This window comes from Ipomoea triloba, chromosome 2 (assembly GCF_003576645.1).
Source record: "Ipomoea triloba cultivar NCNSP0323 chromosome 2, ASM357664v1".
NCBI lineage: Eukaryota > Viridiplantae > Streptophyta > Magnoliopsida > Solanales > Convolvulaceae > Ipomoea > Ipomoea triloba.
This window is the reverse complement of record NC_044917.1, coordinates 10412448-10429578: the sequence shown is the minus strand read 5'-3', so window position 1 is coordinate 10429578 and position 17131 is coordinate 10412448. Positions and strand designations below refer to the sequence as shown.

General features: G+C 34.3%; 2 protein-coding genes across 4 annotated transcripts; both read left to right on the top strand.

The window, feature by feature from the left end:
• Positions 1 to 3859: 3859 nt before the first annotated feature.
• On the top strand, positions 3860 to 9168 carry LOC116005159 (protein NARROW LEAF 1). 3 transcript variants are annotated; one of them, XM_031245432.1, is made up of 7 exons: positions 3860 to 4033; positions 5004 to 5064; positions 6033 to 6524; positions 6748 to 6891; positions 7060 to 7300; positions 8000 to 8500; positions 8598 to 9168. In XM_031245432.1, the coding sequence occupies exons 3-7, from the start codon at positions 6036 to 6038 to the stop codon at positions 9032 to 9034; spliced, it is 1812 nt and encodes a 603-aa protein (XP_031101292.1). In that variant the 5' UTR covers positions 3860 to 4033; positions 5004 to 5064; positions 6033 to 6035; the 3' UTR covers positions 9035 to 9168. The 3 variants fall into 3 exon arrangements, with proteins under 3 accessions (XP_031101292.1, XP_031101285.1, XP_031101278.1); XM_031245425.1 differs by having other exon boundaries at positions 3861 to 4033; positions 6036 to 6524; positions 8592 to 9168; XM_031245418.1 differs by having other exon boundaries at positions 3861 to 4033; positions 8592 to 9168.
• A 2344-nt stretch (positions 9169 to 11512) lies between these two features.
• Positions 11513 to 15367, top strand: LOC116011087 (serine/arginine-rich splicing factor SR45). Its single transcript, XM_031250603.1, has 12 exons — positions 11513 to 11848; positions 12455 to 12523; positions 12871 to 12959; positions 13059 to 13105; positions 13197 to 13277; positions 13368 to 13530; positions 13606 to 13831; positions 13907 to 13975; positions 14224 to 14337; positions 14717 to 14783; positions 14871 to 14908; positions 15047 to 15367. The coding sequence occupies exons 1-12, from the start codon at positions 11619 to 11621 to the stop codon at positions 15114 to 15116; spliced, it is 1263 nt and encodes a 420-aa protein (XP_031106463.1). The 5' UTR covers positions 11513 to 11618; the 3' UTR covers positions 15117 to 15367.
• The last annotated feature ends 1764 nt before the right edge of the window (positions 15368 to 17131 follow it).

The following is a 17131-nucleotide window of genomic DNA, read 5'->3' as shown; positions in this document are numbered from 1 at the left end:
AATAATAAACATGTAAAATGTGACAGAGGAAGTGATATATTATGTACAAATAAAAATATAAATATATAAACAATTTGTAAACATACAATAGAGCAAGTAAGATGTACAAGTTATTATATTTAATGATGTTAATAGTTTAGGAGAAAGAAAGTTTGAAAATAGAAAAGAAAAAAAAAAGTGAAAAGAAACATGATAAAGCATAATGTATAATACTCAAATTTAATTACACCAACACATTTTTTAAATTTCCTATTAAAATCTTACATCAACATTGCCTCAAATTGACTACTTTAAACGACATTATATTTTAGTTCATTTAAAAAATAATAATAAATGCACTTGAGTAAAATTCTACTCAATTTTTGGAAGAATTAATCAAGACTAGGGGTAATGTACTTGTCCACAATATTTTTTTTAATAAAAAAAAATAAATGTAGTAGTAGTATTATTGAAGCACCCGTGTACCAAATCAAGTTATTTATTTGATTCGTGTTTAGACATTCAATTTACCAATTGTTCCAAACTGTTAGATTATATATATAGTAGATGTTGGGTTAGCTCTCATGTAACTAGTAGCCATCTGAAAACATGTAGATGATTAATGGATGAAAATTAAGGAAAAAATATGAAATAGCGCAATGACATTATTTATGTATTTATGCGACAATATATCTGGGAAACACTTGATAGTAGCTTATTCGCAGATAACTAATAGTGTGCACACGTGAATGCACTATTTGAGAGTTAGTATATATTTTGCTATAGCGTTGTGATGGTCACTCATGTGTGTGTGTGTGTGTGTTTTTTTTTTTAATGCAATTAACATTTCTATAAAATTTCTAACAATATATGATTTACATTTGATTAGTAAGTAGGTTAACTTTTTGACGCATAGGAGATAGCTAATTCACGGTAACAAATGAATATTGATAGGAATATACCTCGAGTATACGTCCCTAAGTAATTTATACGTGTTGGTATACGAGTACGAATATGAGCCTATAAAAGAGACTTGAGTCCTACATGCAAAGCACTTTTTGGCCTTTCCTTCCTCTCTCTAGAAACATCTTAGAAACCAAAACTATCTCCACTCTCTAAATTATTATTCCTGATTAAGCAATAAAAGAGGTGATTTGGGAGCTAATTCATGGATCCTTTCTCCATTGTTCATACTATTTCCCTACCCATTATGTACATGGATGAATTTACTTTATCAAATATAGTTAAGAATTTTGCTAACAATTTTTTTTTTTTTTTTTTATCTTGGTAGCTTTATCCAATTAGCAATATGAGTTGGTCGAGTTGTAGGCTGAGTAACGAAAAATTTTCAAGTTTGACTTTCCGTGAGAACGGTCTAATGACTTTCTTGATTTGCGTCGATCAAGTATGAGCAACATAGATTAATTTACCTTGGTTTTTAAAAAATATATCAGGTAGTCGCTGCAAATTTATCTTTTTCATACAAAAGAAAAAAGTTAACAAACTAAAATTTGATTTACTAAGCATAATATATGCTAATTAAATATAATTTACACAACACTAATTCTTTACATGAAACAAGTGGATGGGGTATTTAGCCGCTGTCACCTTTTTATTATTTTTTTTAAAGATACAACATCGGTTATGCTTCATAGTCGACGTCGTATCTATTTTATTTTTAAATCAATACGACGTCGGTTATGAAGCATAACCGATATCGTATCTATTTTATTTATTTTCTTTAAATAGATATGACATCAGTTATGCGTAGAACCGACATTATGTATTTAAAGAAAAATAATTTAATACACATAACATCGGTTCTCGTATAACCGACATTATATGTATTTAAATAAAAAAAAAATTAATTCAATACATATGACGTTGGTTTTGGGAAAAAAAAAATGACATCATAAATAATACGGAGTATATATTACTTTTGTTTTATTTTATTTGACATATTATGTCGATTTTAGAAAAAATAAAAATAAATTTTGTGATGTAATATCCATTTTTTGTGTAGAAGTGAAGAAAAATGTATGTGTGTTTTCAATTGATTGTTCTTAGAAATGTATTTTTCCCTCAATTACCATCAATGATTATATAATTTTGCTCTCATCTTCTGTGCATTGGGAATTTTTCTATCAAGCAACATTGCTCATGACATGATAGGAGCCATTTCATTAAATCTTAATAAGAATAAAAATGTATTGATATAGATTGTATTGGTGAATTATACTTTATATTTTATTTATTATACACCTTACAATTATTTTTCAATATTACCCCTTTTCTCTTCAAAAGGATTATTATTTTCCATTCTATATTTTATCTTACATTTTAATTCATTGATTTTTTCTATTCATACATATGTGTATATTCATAACTATTTAACTAGTAGAGTATATATAATTAAATTAAGTTATCAATTAATATGTAATGTGATGATATCTCTATTATCATTTTAAATGGACGATCACAGGATAATGAGGGCTTTATTTGAATTGAAATATATTACAATAATTAAAAGTTTTAGAATTCTTTTGAGCAAATTTTGAAAGAAAACTAAAGTACACATAACATGATTTTTCGGGTGTAACCTAAAATTTTCACAGTAGAACACAATAAATTGTAATTATCTTTATTGGGTGGGATAACTGACCATCTTTAACCTTTGTTTAAAGATGATGAATAAGTCTCTTCCAATCAATTGTGTTACATAAGAGCATCACCATCAATGGTGATTAAAGGGATAATGTCAGATGTAAAGCCCACATGGATGAGAGAGAGAGTTGGAGTGAGAAAATTGAGCTTCTCCTGCAAGAGATGAGTTATTGGCGGAAAAGTGGGTCCCATAGCAGATGAAGAAGTCACGTAGAAAATCACGTGGGAGGCAACTAATGCGTCCAGCGTAGACCTGGCAATTCGTGTATACGGGTTCGTTAACGGGTTGACACAAACACGATAAGGCTAAACACGAACACGACACGTTAAGGTTAACGGGTTCAAAATTGTAACACGAACACGAACACAATTTGTTAACGGGTTAAACGGGTTGACATGATAGACACGTTTTGTTAACAGGTTTCGGATCGTGTCGACACGATATTACACGAAACCCGTTTAAACCCGCTAAATCTATTGATATATTAAAAACTAAAATTTAAAGTTAAGTTATATATAAAAAAGAAATAAAACATATAATCCAATCCATCAAACAAATTAAAAAAATATTCAATTTATAACATTCATAAAATTATAAAGTAACATCCAAAAATCATAATTAAAGAAGTCCGTACTACTTTTTAGAAAAAATTGAACACAATAAACATTCAAATTTCATATTATTGAAGATCAATAATTGGTGTATGATCTTGGCCTATTGTAGTAAATTCATTCTTAATCATGTTCATGATATATTTTGTAAATACAATGGTTCTTAGCGGGTTCTAAACAGGTCTGTGTAAACGGGTTCGTGTAAACGGGTTAATACGATAATATTAACGGGGTAAACGGGTTCTTAATAGGTTTAACGTGTTGACATGTTGAGACACAAAAAACATAACGGGTTCTTAATGGGTCAACCCGTTAACAACTCGGGACATGTTAATGCTAAACACTAACCCGTTATTTTCGTGTCCGATTTCGTGTCGTATTATCGATCGTGTCGATAATTAACAGGTCTAGTCCAGCGGGCGCGTGCAGTGGCGCGCCTGACAAATTTTAGTTTATTATTATTTTTTTTCAAATTTCTTTAGTTTTGTTTTTTTTTTCTCTCCTTTCATTTTCTCTATCCGAATCACACTTACAACATGACATTTGATAGCAATTAGCAGCCAAGTGGCGTAGTGTTGGAGTGTTAGCACTACAAAAGTTGTCGATTTTGACACGCGTAGGGCGAAATCATTGAGTAATCGACCAATCGAACTCAGCAAACCTGTTCAGCTCTCCCCGTCCCGTCCACTGACATTTTCCCAAGCTTACTTTTTCCAGGAAAGCTTCTCCAGACTCCATCGCCAACACTTCTGCCTTCTTCAGATTCGCCGGAAAACTGGTACGCAATTTCCGATTTTCTTTTAACCCCAGAACCCACTTTTTTTTTTCTTTTTTTTTGAAATTTTTATTAACTCGTTATGTAAAGGAATATGGTTCCTGTTTGTTTGATTTGTAATCGAGTTATCTTGGATGGTCCATACTCCATATATATATATATTCTTTTGCCTATGTTTTTCTTTTAGTTTTTGCTTGAAATTTCCGTTCTAGACAACTTATGCACAATTTAGTATGCAAGAGACTAACTGTTCCCCTTTCAAAAAAAAAAAAAAAAAATAGACTAACTGTTCCATGTATAGTTGCCTTGCGGTTTTAGGGAGTGGTAATCGTTTAGGGCTTTCGGGGGAAGAATTGGGATGTGATGATCAATGTTAACTTGAGGAAATTTAATTCACCAATTGGCAGAAGATGAAAGTAAAAAGGAAAATAAAAGGAATTGGAAGCCTTTGTTGACAAAATGTGATGCCAAATGTTGCCCAAGTTTGGAGTGCTGATCATCACTGTTGCTATGTGCTGAGAAGAGTTTGAATTGAGTCAAATGGTGTGCATGATTTATGTTTCTCGAAACCATTCCTTATTCTGCATGCGCTTATAGTTCTAGTCTAGTGTTGAAAAGGATGAGATCTTATGGCTGATTTAGGTGTGGAAAGTTGGAGTATATAGACTAAAAGATACTCACCTAGCTTTGGCGTGAGATAACGATATCTGCTCGCATGGGGGATGGGCTATGGTGACATAATCATTCCTGGGTATGACTGATCAGAATGACTTTTTTCAGAATAAAATTTGGAAGGGAACTATTTTTTTTGCCAGGGCTGTCATGTCTTTTATCCTCTATTCTTGTGCACGTTACATGTATGTTTACATGAAGTTACATACACAATTTGCTCTAATTAATTATTAAATAATAAATTGCTTATTGTTTTTCTCTCATTTTCATGGTGTGACCCAGACTTGCTTCTTCTTTGCAGCTTTTCTAGTGACCCTCGGTCTGAAGTTCCAATTCAACCAACATCATTGTAGCTATGTGAGGTAAAAAAATTTATTTTTCCCTTTAACAGAGTAATCACTCAGCAATGATCTTTGATTTTCTTGCATATCCTTAAATTCACTAAAAGTGGTAAACTTTACTATTTTCCTTTTTCTGATTACAATATTATTTATGGGTTTTGTTGAAAATTTGATATCAATTCTTTTTCTTTTCTCTTTCCCACTGTATTACATTTTGATCTTTGCTATGTAGAGAAAACTTTGCAATGGAGCACTTAGTGAAGTTGAATTTTTATCTTGTTTTATCCTTGATTGACTTCGTAAACTAATGATAGGAAATTTTTGGAGTTTCTTTTTCACCATTATGCTCTCTGTAGTCTGTAGTTGGTGTAATTTATTTTAGTGGGAGCTGCAAATAATGTTGTGTATACACAATTGTTGGGAACCTTTGTTTCAATAGCTGGAATCTTGAAATTGAATCCACAATACAAAACTGTTGAGAATATTTAGAAATGAAATGAGACTCAGTTTGCTGTTTGTTGGAACATTATCAATTACAACTTGAATGGCCTATGTTCAAAGCTGCATATTAGTGTGTTTCAATTGTTGAAAGAAGTAACTTTAAAGCATTGAATGGTTTTATCTCCAAATAGGAAAAAAAAAAAAAAAACTTGCTGCTAATGCAGGCATTGAGGGTAATCTACTGCTTCTTCTCACATTCTCAATGTTGCAATACTATAACTTATACACTAAAATAATGCTGCATGCTACTTTTTCCCAGCCTTTTTAAGGTTTTTGCAACATCTTGCTTGTCCAATGGTTTTTCAGATGTTGTGCACACTTTCACTTGTATCATGCTTACTATTAAACTCTAAGATAAATATTCAGATGTAAGATAGATATCAATTGACATTCCTTATTTTGGTGAAGTAATTAGTTATAATGTTACTAATCTTGTTTTGTCACTTAGAACCTTATTTTTAATAACGAGTTTCTCTAATGTAATTCAGAAGATGGATAGAGCAAGATCAAATATGAGGCCCCGTTTCTCAGGTTCAACACCATCTGAGGAATCAGCTTTGGACCTTGAAAAATATGGCTGCAGTCATTCCAATTTGCCTTCATTTAGTCCACCAACACTCCAACCTTATGCATCGGCTGGACAACACTCTGAGAGTAGTGCTGCATACTTCTCTTGGCCCAGTCGATTAAATGATGATGCAGAAGAGAGGGCAAATTATTTTGCAAATCTGCAAAAAGAGGTTCAACCAGAAACTCAAGATAGATTACCAGAAGGGCAGCGAGCAAGAACTTTGCTTGACTTGATGACTATAAGGGCTTTCCATAGCAAGATTTTGCGTTGTTACAGTCTTGGCACTGCAATCGGGTTTCGTATCCGACGTGGTGTTTTAACAGAAATTCCAGCTATACTAGTGTTTGTGTCCCGGAAGGTTCACAAACAATGGCTTAGTCCTATACAATGTCTTCCTTCTGTTCTAGAGGTGATAATCAAGATGACCATACTGGTTTATTTCTTCTTTGTTTTCTTAGTGCTATTCTACCCCCTTCATCTTGTTGTTTCTGTGGGAAAGAGGACCAGTAGGAGATTATGAATTATAATTTCTTGATTCCGTTAACCATATACATACCACCACCAAAAAAGAGAAAATTAAATTATCTGTTTTGTGTCTTTTACTCTTATATTAAATTGGTTCCACATTTTAGGGTCCAGGAGGTGTTTGGTGTGATGTAGATGTCGTGGAATTTTCCTATTTTGGTGCACCAGAGCCTACTCCAAAGGAACAATTGTACACAGAGATAGTAGATGACCTGCGGGGAAGTGATCCATGCATTGGTTCAGGCTCTCAGGTAATTCTATGTTCTATTACAACTTCTTGCTTTATGGTCCTGCAGTTGGACTCGGTATGCGTCTCTATGACAATGAGAATTTTGAACAAAACATGATCTATTGTTTTGTTCAGTTTGTCATTTTCATGAGGTACTTGATAAGCATACCACACCTATTTTTTTGTTCAGGTGGCAAGCCAGGAGACCTATGGAACATTGGGTGCTATTGTAAGAAGCCAAACAGGCAATCAACAAGTTGGTTTCCTCACAAACCGGCATGTTGCAGTTGATTTAGATTACCCAAATCAAAAGATGTTTCACCCTTTGCCACCAACTCTTGGACCGGGGGTATATCTTGGTTCTGTTGAGAGGGCTACATCTTTCATTAGAGATGACCTTTGGTATGGCATTTTTGCTGGCTTAAATCCAGGTCAGTTTTCTACTTCCATTTTAATCTTTACTATGAAGTTACCATTATTTGCAAACAAAATCCTTTCAAGAAAAGCTTTGATCAATTATTTTCCTGGTTGCTTCTGTTTGTTTTTTGTTGGATGTTCTGAACTTTCTGTGATGACACATTGACTGCCAGACCTTGTATGGAGGGGAGTCTCCCAATGCATGTTACTCCGTTCTCCTGTTATGACTTAGGGTGTGTTTGGTAGCCCGGAAAACGATTTCCGGAAATCATTTTTCGGGCTTTTGGTGTTTGGCAATGCCTGGAAAATGCGGTCAACGGAAAACAATTTCCGTTGACCAAGGAAAATGACTTCCGCGAGATTTCAGCCAAAATGGCCAAGTCTCTTCTGTTCTGGCGGAAACCAGTCCACCGGACCTTGCTTCTTTTTTTTTTTTTGCTTTTATAAAATAAATATTATTATTTTTATATTTTAAATAAAATAATAAAAATATGTAATTATACAATTATACATTTTTCAGAAAATGATCCAAACACACAAAGACAGTTTTCCAAAATACATCCGAACACTGAAAATGAAACTATTTTCTGGAAAATGACTCATTTTCCAGCTTTCCAAACACACCCTTAGTTGAGCTGCTATTATGGGTGTAAATGTGTAATTAATAGTTACTGAGTAATTGTTTTCTTACAGTTGTGATTATTCAAATGCAGAGACATTTGTAAGAGCAGACGGTGCATTCATTCCTTTCACAGATGATTTTGACATGATTGCAGTGACGACATCTGTGAAAGGCATTGGAGAGATAGGAGGTGTCAAGATCATAGACTTGCAAGCTTCCATCAATAGTCTTATCGGGAAGCAGGTGATGAAGGTTGGAAGGAGTTCTGGATTCACTACTGGGACTGTGTTGGCATATGCCCTTGAATATAATGACGAAAAGGGGATATGCTTCTTAACTGACTTTCTGGTGGTCGGAGAGAACCAACAGACGTTTGACCTTGAAGGAGACAGCGGTAGCCTAATCATCTTAAAGGGTGAGAATGGGGAGAAAGCTCGACCAGTCGGGATCATATGGGGTGGAACTGCAAATAGGGGTAGGCTTAAATTAAAAGTCGGCCAACCGCCAGAGAATTGGACTAGCGGGGTTGACCTGGGACGTTTGCTCAAATTCCTCGAACTTGATCTCATCACAACCGAGGAAGCTTTGAAAGGTTAGTAGTAGCCTTTTACGTCAAAAACCTTTTAACTTCATTGGGCGGTTAAGACAACCTATGTACAATGTCGTTGTTGTTGTTGTTGTAGTTGCAGTACAGGAACAACGAGTTGCTTCAGCAACAATGGTTGGGTCCACAGTGGGCGATTCCTCGCCTCCTGATGTGATGCTCCTAAAGGACAAAATGGTGGAGCCCTTGGGACTTCATATCCAACCGATTCCAATCGAAGATGCAGCTGGTGGTGGCCCCGATATAAACTCATCCCCAGTGGAAGCTGCATTTAACATCGAAGATGGCGGGGTGAACTTGGGTCCCAGTATCGAACACCAATTCATTCCAAGCTTCAATGGGCGATCACCGCTTCATTCTGCTGAAGATCAACATGACAGGCCAGTAGTTTATCAGAACCTCTCAGCTCTGAGGAGTGGCTCTGATCATGAAGAGATTGCCTTTTCTCTGCAGCTGGGAGGCCATCCATCCAAGAGGAGACGCTCTGAACCTTCTACTCCCAGTAAAGAAGAACAAAAATGAAATTGGCATTTCATAATTATTTGTTTCCAGTTATGTTGTTTGCTTGGGACTCAGGCAGGCAGCCTGTGCAAGACTCTAACAATATTCTCTCTTTTTTAAATATAACTTTTTCACAAGTGTGTTTTCCCCCTTAAGATTGTTTTTTTTTTATTCCACATTCTGCATGTCTTGCTTAAATAATCAAAATTGCTCCAACAAAATACAGCATAATAAAATTTTTAGTATACTTAATTGATAAATTATAAGTTAATTCAAATATGTACTTTAAAAAGTTTTGTTATAATTATTATGAAATGCTGCAATGCAAAAATGTATTAATGTTTATTACTATAAACATAAAATTAATGTAATGTTTTTTTTTTTTTTTTTTTTTTTTTGTAAATTAAATGATAGTTATTTTTAAATATTTTACCACCCTTCTTATTTATAATAGCTGGACATGATACCTTTTTAACCTCTAAGAATTTACATAATTATCATGTCACACTAATGTTTTATCTTTTCAATAGACCTTTTGTTTTTACTTATGTGTAAATAATGGTTATGTTCCTAATTCTTGTACCTTTTTTGGTGAGCTAAGAGAGTTGTACTTTATTTTTAAACTATTATTGTACATTATATTTTTGATTGATAGGAAATACCTTTTTGTCGTTTAGGGATGACAATTTCAATTCATCACATGAATATCTACATGAATCTGCCTTGCATAGATTTATTTATTTATTTATTTTTTTTGGTGATAGCAAGTCGTAAGTCGAGTTGGATCTTATATACACGATAGGTACTCATAGTGGCTACCCACATCTGCTGGGGTGGGGCAGACTTTAAAAAGTCCACCTGCCGAGTCAGGGTTGCATGTGGATAAAGAAAGTATAATAGAGTTATAGAGGTCAGTCGAGTGGTGAATGTAGTCACTCTCGACTTATTGTCAATGTTAATTAACATTTCAAGAAGAGCATTAAAAAAATTAAATTGTCTATTTGACCAATATATATATATATATATATATATATATATATATATATATATATATATATATATATATATATATATTATTCTAATCAATATTATCATATCATTTGTTTCGGTCAATTTTACAAGTCTTCGGTGTGCTAATTTGTTCAATTCTTAGCAATATATATTCCTCTTGTTAATTTAACATATTTTCTATTTAACCATGAAACATAAATCATTGATTCACTACATATAATTAATTAATTAATCTAAAAATTGAAAGAAAAACAGTACTCATGAATTTCTCCTTATAAAAAATTTATTTCAATTTATAATTTCTTGTAACTATTGAATGTTTTCAAAAATAAATATTACTTGCTTTTAAATAAAATTATGTCAAAATATAATCATATAATACTGGTTATTTTAGAATTGTACATTATTAATTTAAAATTTATTAAAACTTAAAAAAACAGATGCCTAAATAACCATTTTTTTTCAAATGTCAAAATAAAACATGTCAAGATTGTTTATTGTATCCATTGTTATAAATTATAAAATAAAATAAATATATTTAGAGGATTCCTAGCGTGTTATGTATATGGGTCTCTCAAATAAAAAAAAAAAAAAAAACAAAAACAAAAATAAAAACAAAACAAGACATAACATGAACCCATCAAGTGAGTCTTATACTTTTCAACTTGGGGATTGCATAAGGGTGCTTTTATGCTGAACCAGAAGAGATGCAAGAAAAACAAGTCAAGATGAATCTTATTCCCGCTCTAAACCTTGCTTTCTTGCGAGGATCATTGGCAAAGAAGTAATTAAGCAACCTTCACTAGTTTAATTAGCATTAGCAAGGCTAAATTAACAAGGGTAAAGCTTCTATGATAGCTTCCTCCTCACGTAGTCATTGACTAGGATCAAAGGTTTGTCGCTTCTGGCAAAGTTGTAAGTGAATGAACTTACATCACGATCGATTAAAAGAAAAATTCATTCGAAGATATTGGTTCGAATCCAATTCGTGAGAAGAGTGTCAAATAATTTTTATAATTGTTATGTTGACATAGCAGGAAAGATTGAGGCACTGAAGAACTCGATGAGTACAGTATCTATCAGGCTTTTGAGCTCCCTATTCTCAATCATTACAGCTGCGTCGACCAACTTTACCATATAGACGAACACAAAAAATAAAACAAATAACGAAAATACAAAAAAGACCTTTTATATACTCCGTATTTGTTATATTTTTTTTTGAAAGGAATATATATTTGTTACATATATTAACTATTTAATGTTAATTTTATCAAACACTTTTTGACTAATTTAATAACTTTCACTTTTAATTAACTTTTTAGTTAAGATTGACAAATAAAACCAAAATTTTGGATAGTATGCGTTGAAATTTCTGTTTTCTATCATAGAAAGAACAAGAAAGAAATGTTCCTTGAAGAAGATGTTAGGCCCAATGGCTTTCTCAAACAAATGAGGCCCATGATTGCGAAGCTCAAGATCAGATTACTCCTTCCCTCATTGACTCTCGCGCTTCGCCTCTCTTTCACCCTCTCAGAGCTAGGGTTTAACTGAGCAGTGTGAATCACTGACTAGTGAACAACCGCGAGCGCCAGCCATGGCTAAACCAGGCCGAGGCCGTCCGGCGTCACCTTCCGGTTCTTCTCGCTCTCCCTCGCGGTCGCGGTCTCTTTCTCGTTCTCGCTCTCCGTCAAGGTCTCGTTCTTACTCCGGCTCCGGTTCTCGCTCCAGTTCTCACTCTCGATCTCGCTCTAGGTCCTACTCTTCCTCTTCCTCTCATTCTCGCAGCGGTAGTTCGCGCAGCCCTAGCCCACCTCGGAGAAAAAGGTATGTTTCAACCTCCAGTCGCCTCTAGAACCCTCTTTGAAATGTGTATGAAAAGCATACAGTTATGCTGACTATGGCTATAGTTGTAGCTCTTGTTAATCGAGGTTTTTTCATTTCCCCATTAACCAAGCATTACATTGTGGAGTAATTTCATAAAAATCTGAATTTTATGTAAATTACTGTAATTGAATTTCCGGAAAATTGTGAGATAATGGAAACTCTAACACACTGAAATGTGTGGTTGAAACAATCCACCCACAAGCTTGGTATTATTCGCTTAGGTACAGACACAGCTGAAGTTCCATAGGAATATTACAGGGGGTAGGTTATTTATGTGTTAAAATCTGACCCAGCAATTAGCCAGTGAGCTCATTTCTGGATTGTGAGAACCTAATTTGTCAAGTTACCATGTTGAAAATAATATTTAGAAGCATGGAAGCATTTTTCTGTTTCTTATGTAAGGATGGCTATTTGAGTCCCTTATACTTTTTTTATTATTTTAATTTTAATTCTTTTAATTTTTCTGAGCTGGTTTATATGTTTGCTTTGTCTCACTTATGCATTAATGACTCACCATTGTTTTACCTTGGATGGAGCTTTTCATAGTCCTGCTGAAGGATCAAAGCGAGGTCGTTCACCAGCAGCACAGCCAAAAAAAGCTTCTCCACCTCCAAGGTAAAGCTTCTTTAAAATTCTGGAATCAAATAAATTCTTTACTGGTGATAGGGTCCCAGAGCTCAATATGAGTTATACTTTCAAAGAATAGTTATAGCCTTTTATGGTAAGAACAGTTTCCTCTGCACTAATTTTTAATTTGTATCTGAAACTCCTAATGATGATTTCATGCCTTGTAATGTTCATGAGAAAAACTTGTAGTTTATCCTTGGAGAAAACAATTAGTTGAATAAACAGTATCCCTGTGCCTTATGGGGTGTGCATAGAAACATTACTAACTTGCATTCTATTACATAAATGCTACACTTCTGTCTTGCATTTCTAGACTAATGCATGAATGATTTCAGGAAAGTTTCTCCTATTCCAGAGTCTCTTGTGCTACACGTGGAGCACCTTAGTAGGAATGTCAATGAAAACCATTTGAAAGAAATATTTGGTATGATAACTGTGTATATGGGACTACTGAGACAGTTCTCAAATAAGATTGTTAAAAGTACATTTTTTTTGCCCTAAATTTATTTCTTTTACCTTTCAGGTAACTTTGGTGAAGTTGTGCGCGTGCAGCTGGTAATTGATCGTGAAGTAAGCATTTAAGTTCTGTCTCATTGGAAAATGTAACATAATATTTATTTCTCTTCATTATGGTTATGAGGGAACGGTGTTGGACTTTCAGGTTAACCTTCCTAAAGGATATGCATATGTTGAGTTCAAGAATAGAGCTGAAGCTGAGAAAGCCTTGCTTTACATGGATGGAGTATGCTTATTATGTCTGAGGATACCTTTCTTATTTGTTTTCTTGACTATCCAATTCACAAATAATATTGTGTTGATGGTCTTATTGTAGGCCCAGATTGATGGAAAAGTTGTTCATGCCAAGTTCACGCTAGCTGAGAGAAAGAAAGCTTTTTCACCTCCTAAGCCTGTGGCACCTTTTAAGAGAGATGGTCCTAAAACTGATAATGTCACTAATGATGTTGATAAAGATGGTCCAAAGCGGCAGCGAGAATGTATGTTATCCATTTCGTTATTACTACATAGTAATAGTTTCTTGTGGAAAGAATTGAATGATTAATTTTATACAGCCTCTCCTCGCCGAAAACCTCTCTCTCCACATCGAAGGAGATCTCCAATTGGACGAAGAGGATCTCCTAGACGAGAGCCCGACTCTCCTCCCCGTCGGTCTCCTGTTCGTCGTCGAGATTCTCCTTATAGACGTGCTGACTCTCCACCTACAAGGCGGAGGCTTACACCTCCACCAAGAGGAGGGCGTTCACCCTCTCCACCAAGGCGTTTCCGGTCACCACCTAGGTTTGTTTTATTTTATTTTATTGTGGATAAGTGAAATAGGATATATTTGAGCTATTTCTGACTACATTTTAATAGGGGGTCTCCTAGAAGAATCCGTGGAAGTCCTCTTCGAAGGCGTTCGCCCCCTCCACCCCCAAGAAGACGGTAATTTGACATCCTGTTACCTGAAGATAGTGATATTTTTCCATTATACAATATTTTCTAGATTATATTTCATTGAGAAAGGCAAGCTGTGGAAGTGCTTGTTAATATTGGAGTGCATTTCTAATATAAATCATAATAAACCATGACTTCTAAAAAACTGAAAATTGCATAGTTAACTTGTGGTATGACTGGTATTGACTTTCTGTTTATATTTGCTTAATTGCTTATGGTAATGCCTCATCTTGTAGTTCACCCCGGCGAGCACGTAGTCCTCCCAGAAGGTCTCCCATCGGTCGCAGACGTAGCCGCTCTCCTATAAGGAGGCCTGTACGATCACGTTCGAGATCTATTTCTCCTAGGAGGTAATGTATAAGTGTGGCCTTATTCCATAGATTATTCACACTTGATTTGAAAGTTTGATAGTGCTATACTATATTGTATGGTTTTTCTGTGTTAGACATTCCTTCCGTCTTTCAGGTTATTTAACTAAATGGCATCTTAGGCACTTTTGCTACCCTACTGGAGGGGTAAGAGGGTATATAATAACACTAGTATTATTAAATTGTTCCCTAGACATGGAGAGAAGAATCTATAATCTGGTAGTCATCTTTTGGTCTATTAGCCACCACACTTGAGAATATAATTATTTCAAAAACTCAATTAATTAGTCTTCCCAATTACTCTTTTCTAAATTACCATGCTTCATTCTGACCATTTGGACTGGTACTGCAATGTCAACAGAGCAAGAGGACCACCTTCTAGACGTGGGAGGTCATCATCTTACTCCTCATCGCCCAGTGCTAGGAAGGTTTGTATTTGTGGGTCAACTTTAGCAAAATGTTGTACTTAATGAGTAGCAGCATGCTAAATAATCTGTTTGCTATTGCAATTGCAGGGACCACGCAAAATATCTAGGAGTCGCAGCCCTAGAAGGTATGATTTTGCAGCTTTTTGTGTGTGCACACATATATAGTCCATTTTAATCCTTATATATACAGATGTTCATGTAAAAGGGTTTGTTCTTCTCGTTTGATTTTTACATGTCTTAGGTGATTTCTTCATCTTTTTCAGGCCTTTAAGAGGAAAAAGCCCCAGCAACAGTAGCAGCAGTGGGTCCCCACCACCATCACGGAAGCCCTAGGGTGAAAGTGAGTAGTAAATTTCATGTACCGGTTGGCATCTGGATATCATCTATAAGAGTTATATTAGCTTAATTGTGTATCCTCTGTAATGTGAAGTTGATTGTTGGATGTGCAATCTGTCTATCATGGTATGTGTTTTCATTAGTTTGACTGTGAGATAATTTTACCTTAAAAAGAACCAGACATTTTGCATAGGATGGGATGGTATATGTCTGTTAATGACACTTCGATTTCCATTTTGGGTTGTTCATTTTGTGTACTCGATTATTAATTCCTTGATACTCGATTAAAGATGGGTCACCCTTGTCTGAGAACTTAGAAGGACAGGAAGACGAATACTTATATTGAAAAATGTAATACTCCGTACTAATTAGGATTAAAGTGTGATGTGGTAAATACACGAGTCTCTAGATACACCTATGTATAGTCTACGCATGAGCTCGGGTAACTTAGACAGTGGGTCGGAGGTTCTCGATCTAAGTGTATTGTTAGTTTACAATTCCAATACTAAAAATACACAATTTAGGACAAGTGTCCACTTTACAAGGTGGACCCTGGTCCATGATATAACAACTCACCATCTGGATAGCTTTTGTATTCCAAGTCTATAGGACAAAAGGCAAAAACAAACTGTGGAATAGTAAACGTTATTCCATTCTCGACTTATTTCATTAACCAAACATGTTATAAAATATTAAGTTAATACTTAGTGGCGGTTATAAGCAACCACCACAGATTAATTAACCATGCTTATATTTCATGAATTAAGTTTTCCCATTTAAATACTAGTTGTTGATATAATCGTCACAAAATATTTATTTAACGAGGATTATATTAAACTATCACTAAATAACTTTTCTTTTGTAGTGACGGAGGAAGTGAAGATACTGTTTTAAAGAAAAGCAAGGTTATCAATTGAAAGTATTAGAAATTGTTGCAAACAATGGGTGTGTTTGGTTCACATATGGGAGTCGGAGGTATCAAATACTTGGTAATGGTAAATGGGTTTTGGTGAAAGTATTTTGCATGTTTGGTAGTAGGGTGGAATGTGAATGATTATTAATAGTTGGGGAAGAAAGAAGGAAGGGAAATGAAACCCTTATTTAATAAGGGTATGAGTTTTTTATTAATGAGATATTTCAAACCCATAAAGGTATTCTAAAACCTGTCAACCAAAAAATAACAATCACTTTAATAACCATACCTTATACCAACCAAAACCTGTCCATCAAACACACCCAATATTTGTGAAAGGGCTAGTAGTCAAATACAAGTTGAAGGCACAGACAAAGGCTTGGATTGAGTATGGCTTTGGAGAAAATCAAATACATAGTAAATTTTCTTTTGATGATATATAGAAAAATAATGGATTAAGAAGATTACACTATTTTTTGAATCAGTATAAATATTATATTAGAAACTTACTAGCTCTTGGCATTGCAAAATGAACAATCTTAGTGCATGAAATGCTTTAGCTAGTATTCATACGTAACATTTTGAAAAAAAAAAAAAAATCTTTGCATTTTATTTTTATTTTGGATGCAAATTTTTTTTTTTTTTTTTTGTCAACCCAACACCATTTTTATACAAACCCTAGACATTGATGGTCAAGCAAGAATTACTTTTGATGCACAATTTTGAAAGGGCTACTAATTAAATTTGTTATAGAATAAAGGGCATTTCAAAAAAAAAAAAAATTAAATAACAAGAGATCAAAGGAGATCCACACTGATACAGCGATACCATTAGAGATTTCTCATGCAGTCAAATATTTAGCGCACACAAGCAAAACCAATAAGAAGCACCTCCCCTTCCCCAACTCCAAACAAATCCAATTTGTTTAAAACTATTGTAGATAACAACAATCTAATAATAGAGAATTCTTCTATTAGCAGAAACTAAAATATGTGAAATTTGGTGGATAATCTCTTCTTCCAAAAAGAAAACCGTTGACATACATTTGTGATAAGAAAGGAGGCTTAATCGAAATAAAATATTAGATATTGGTGGAAGA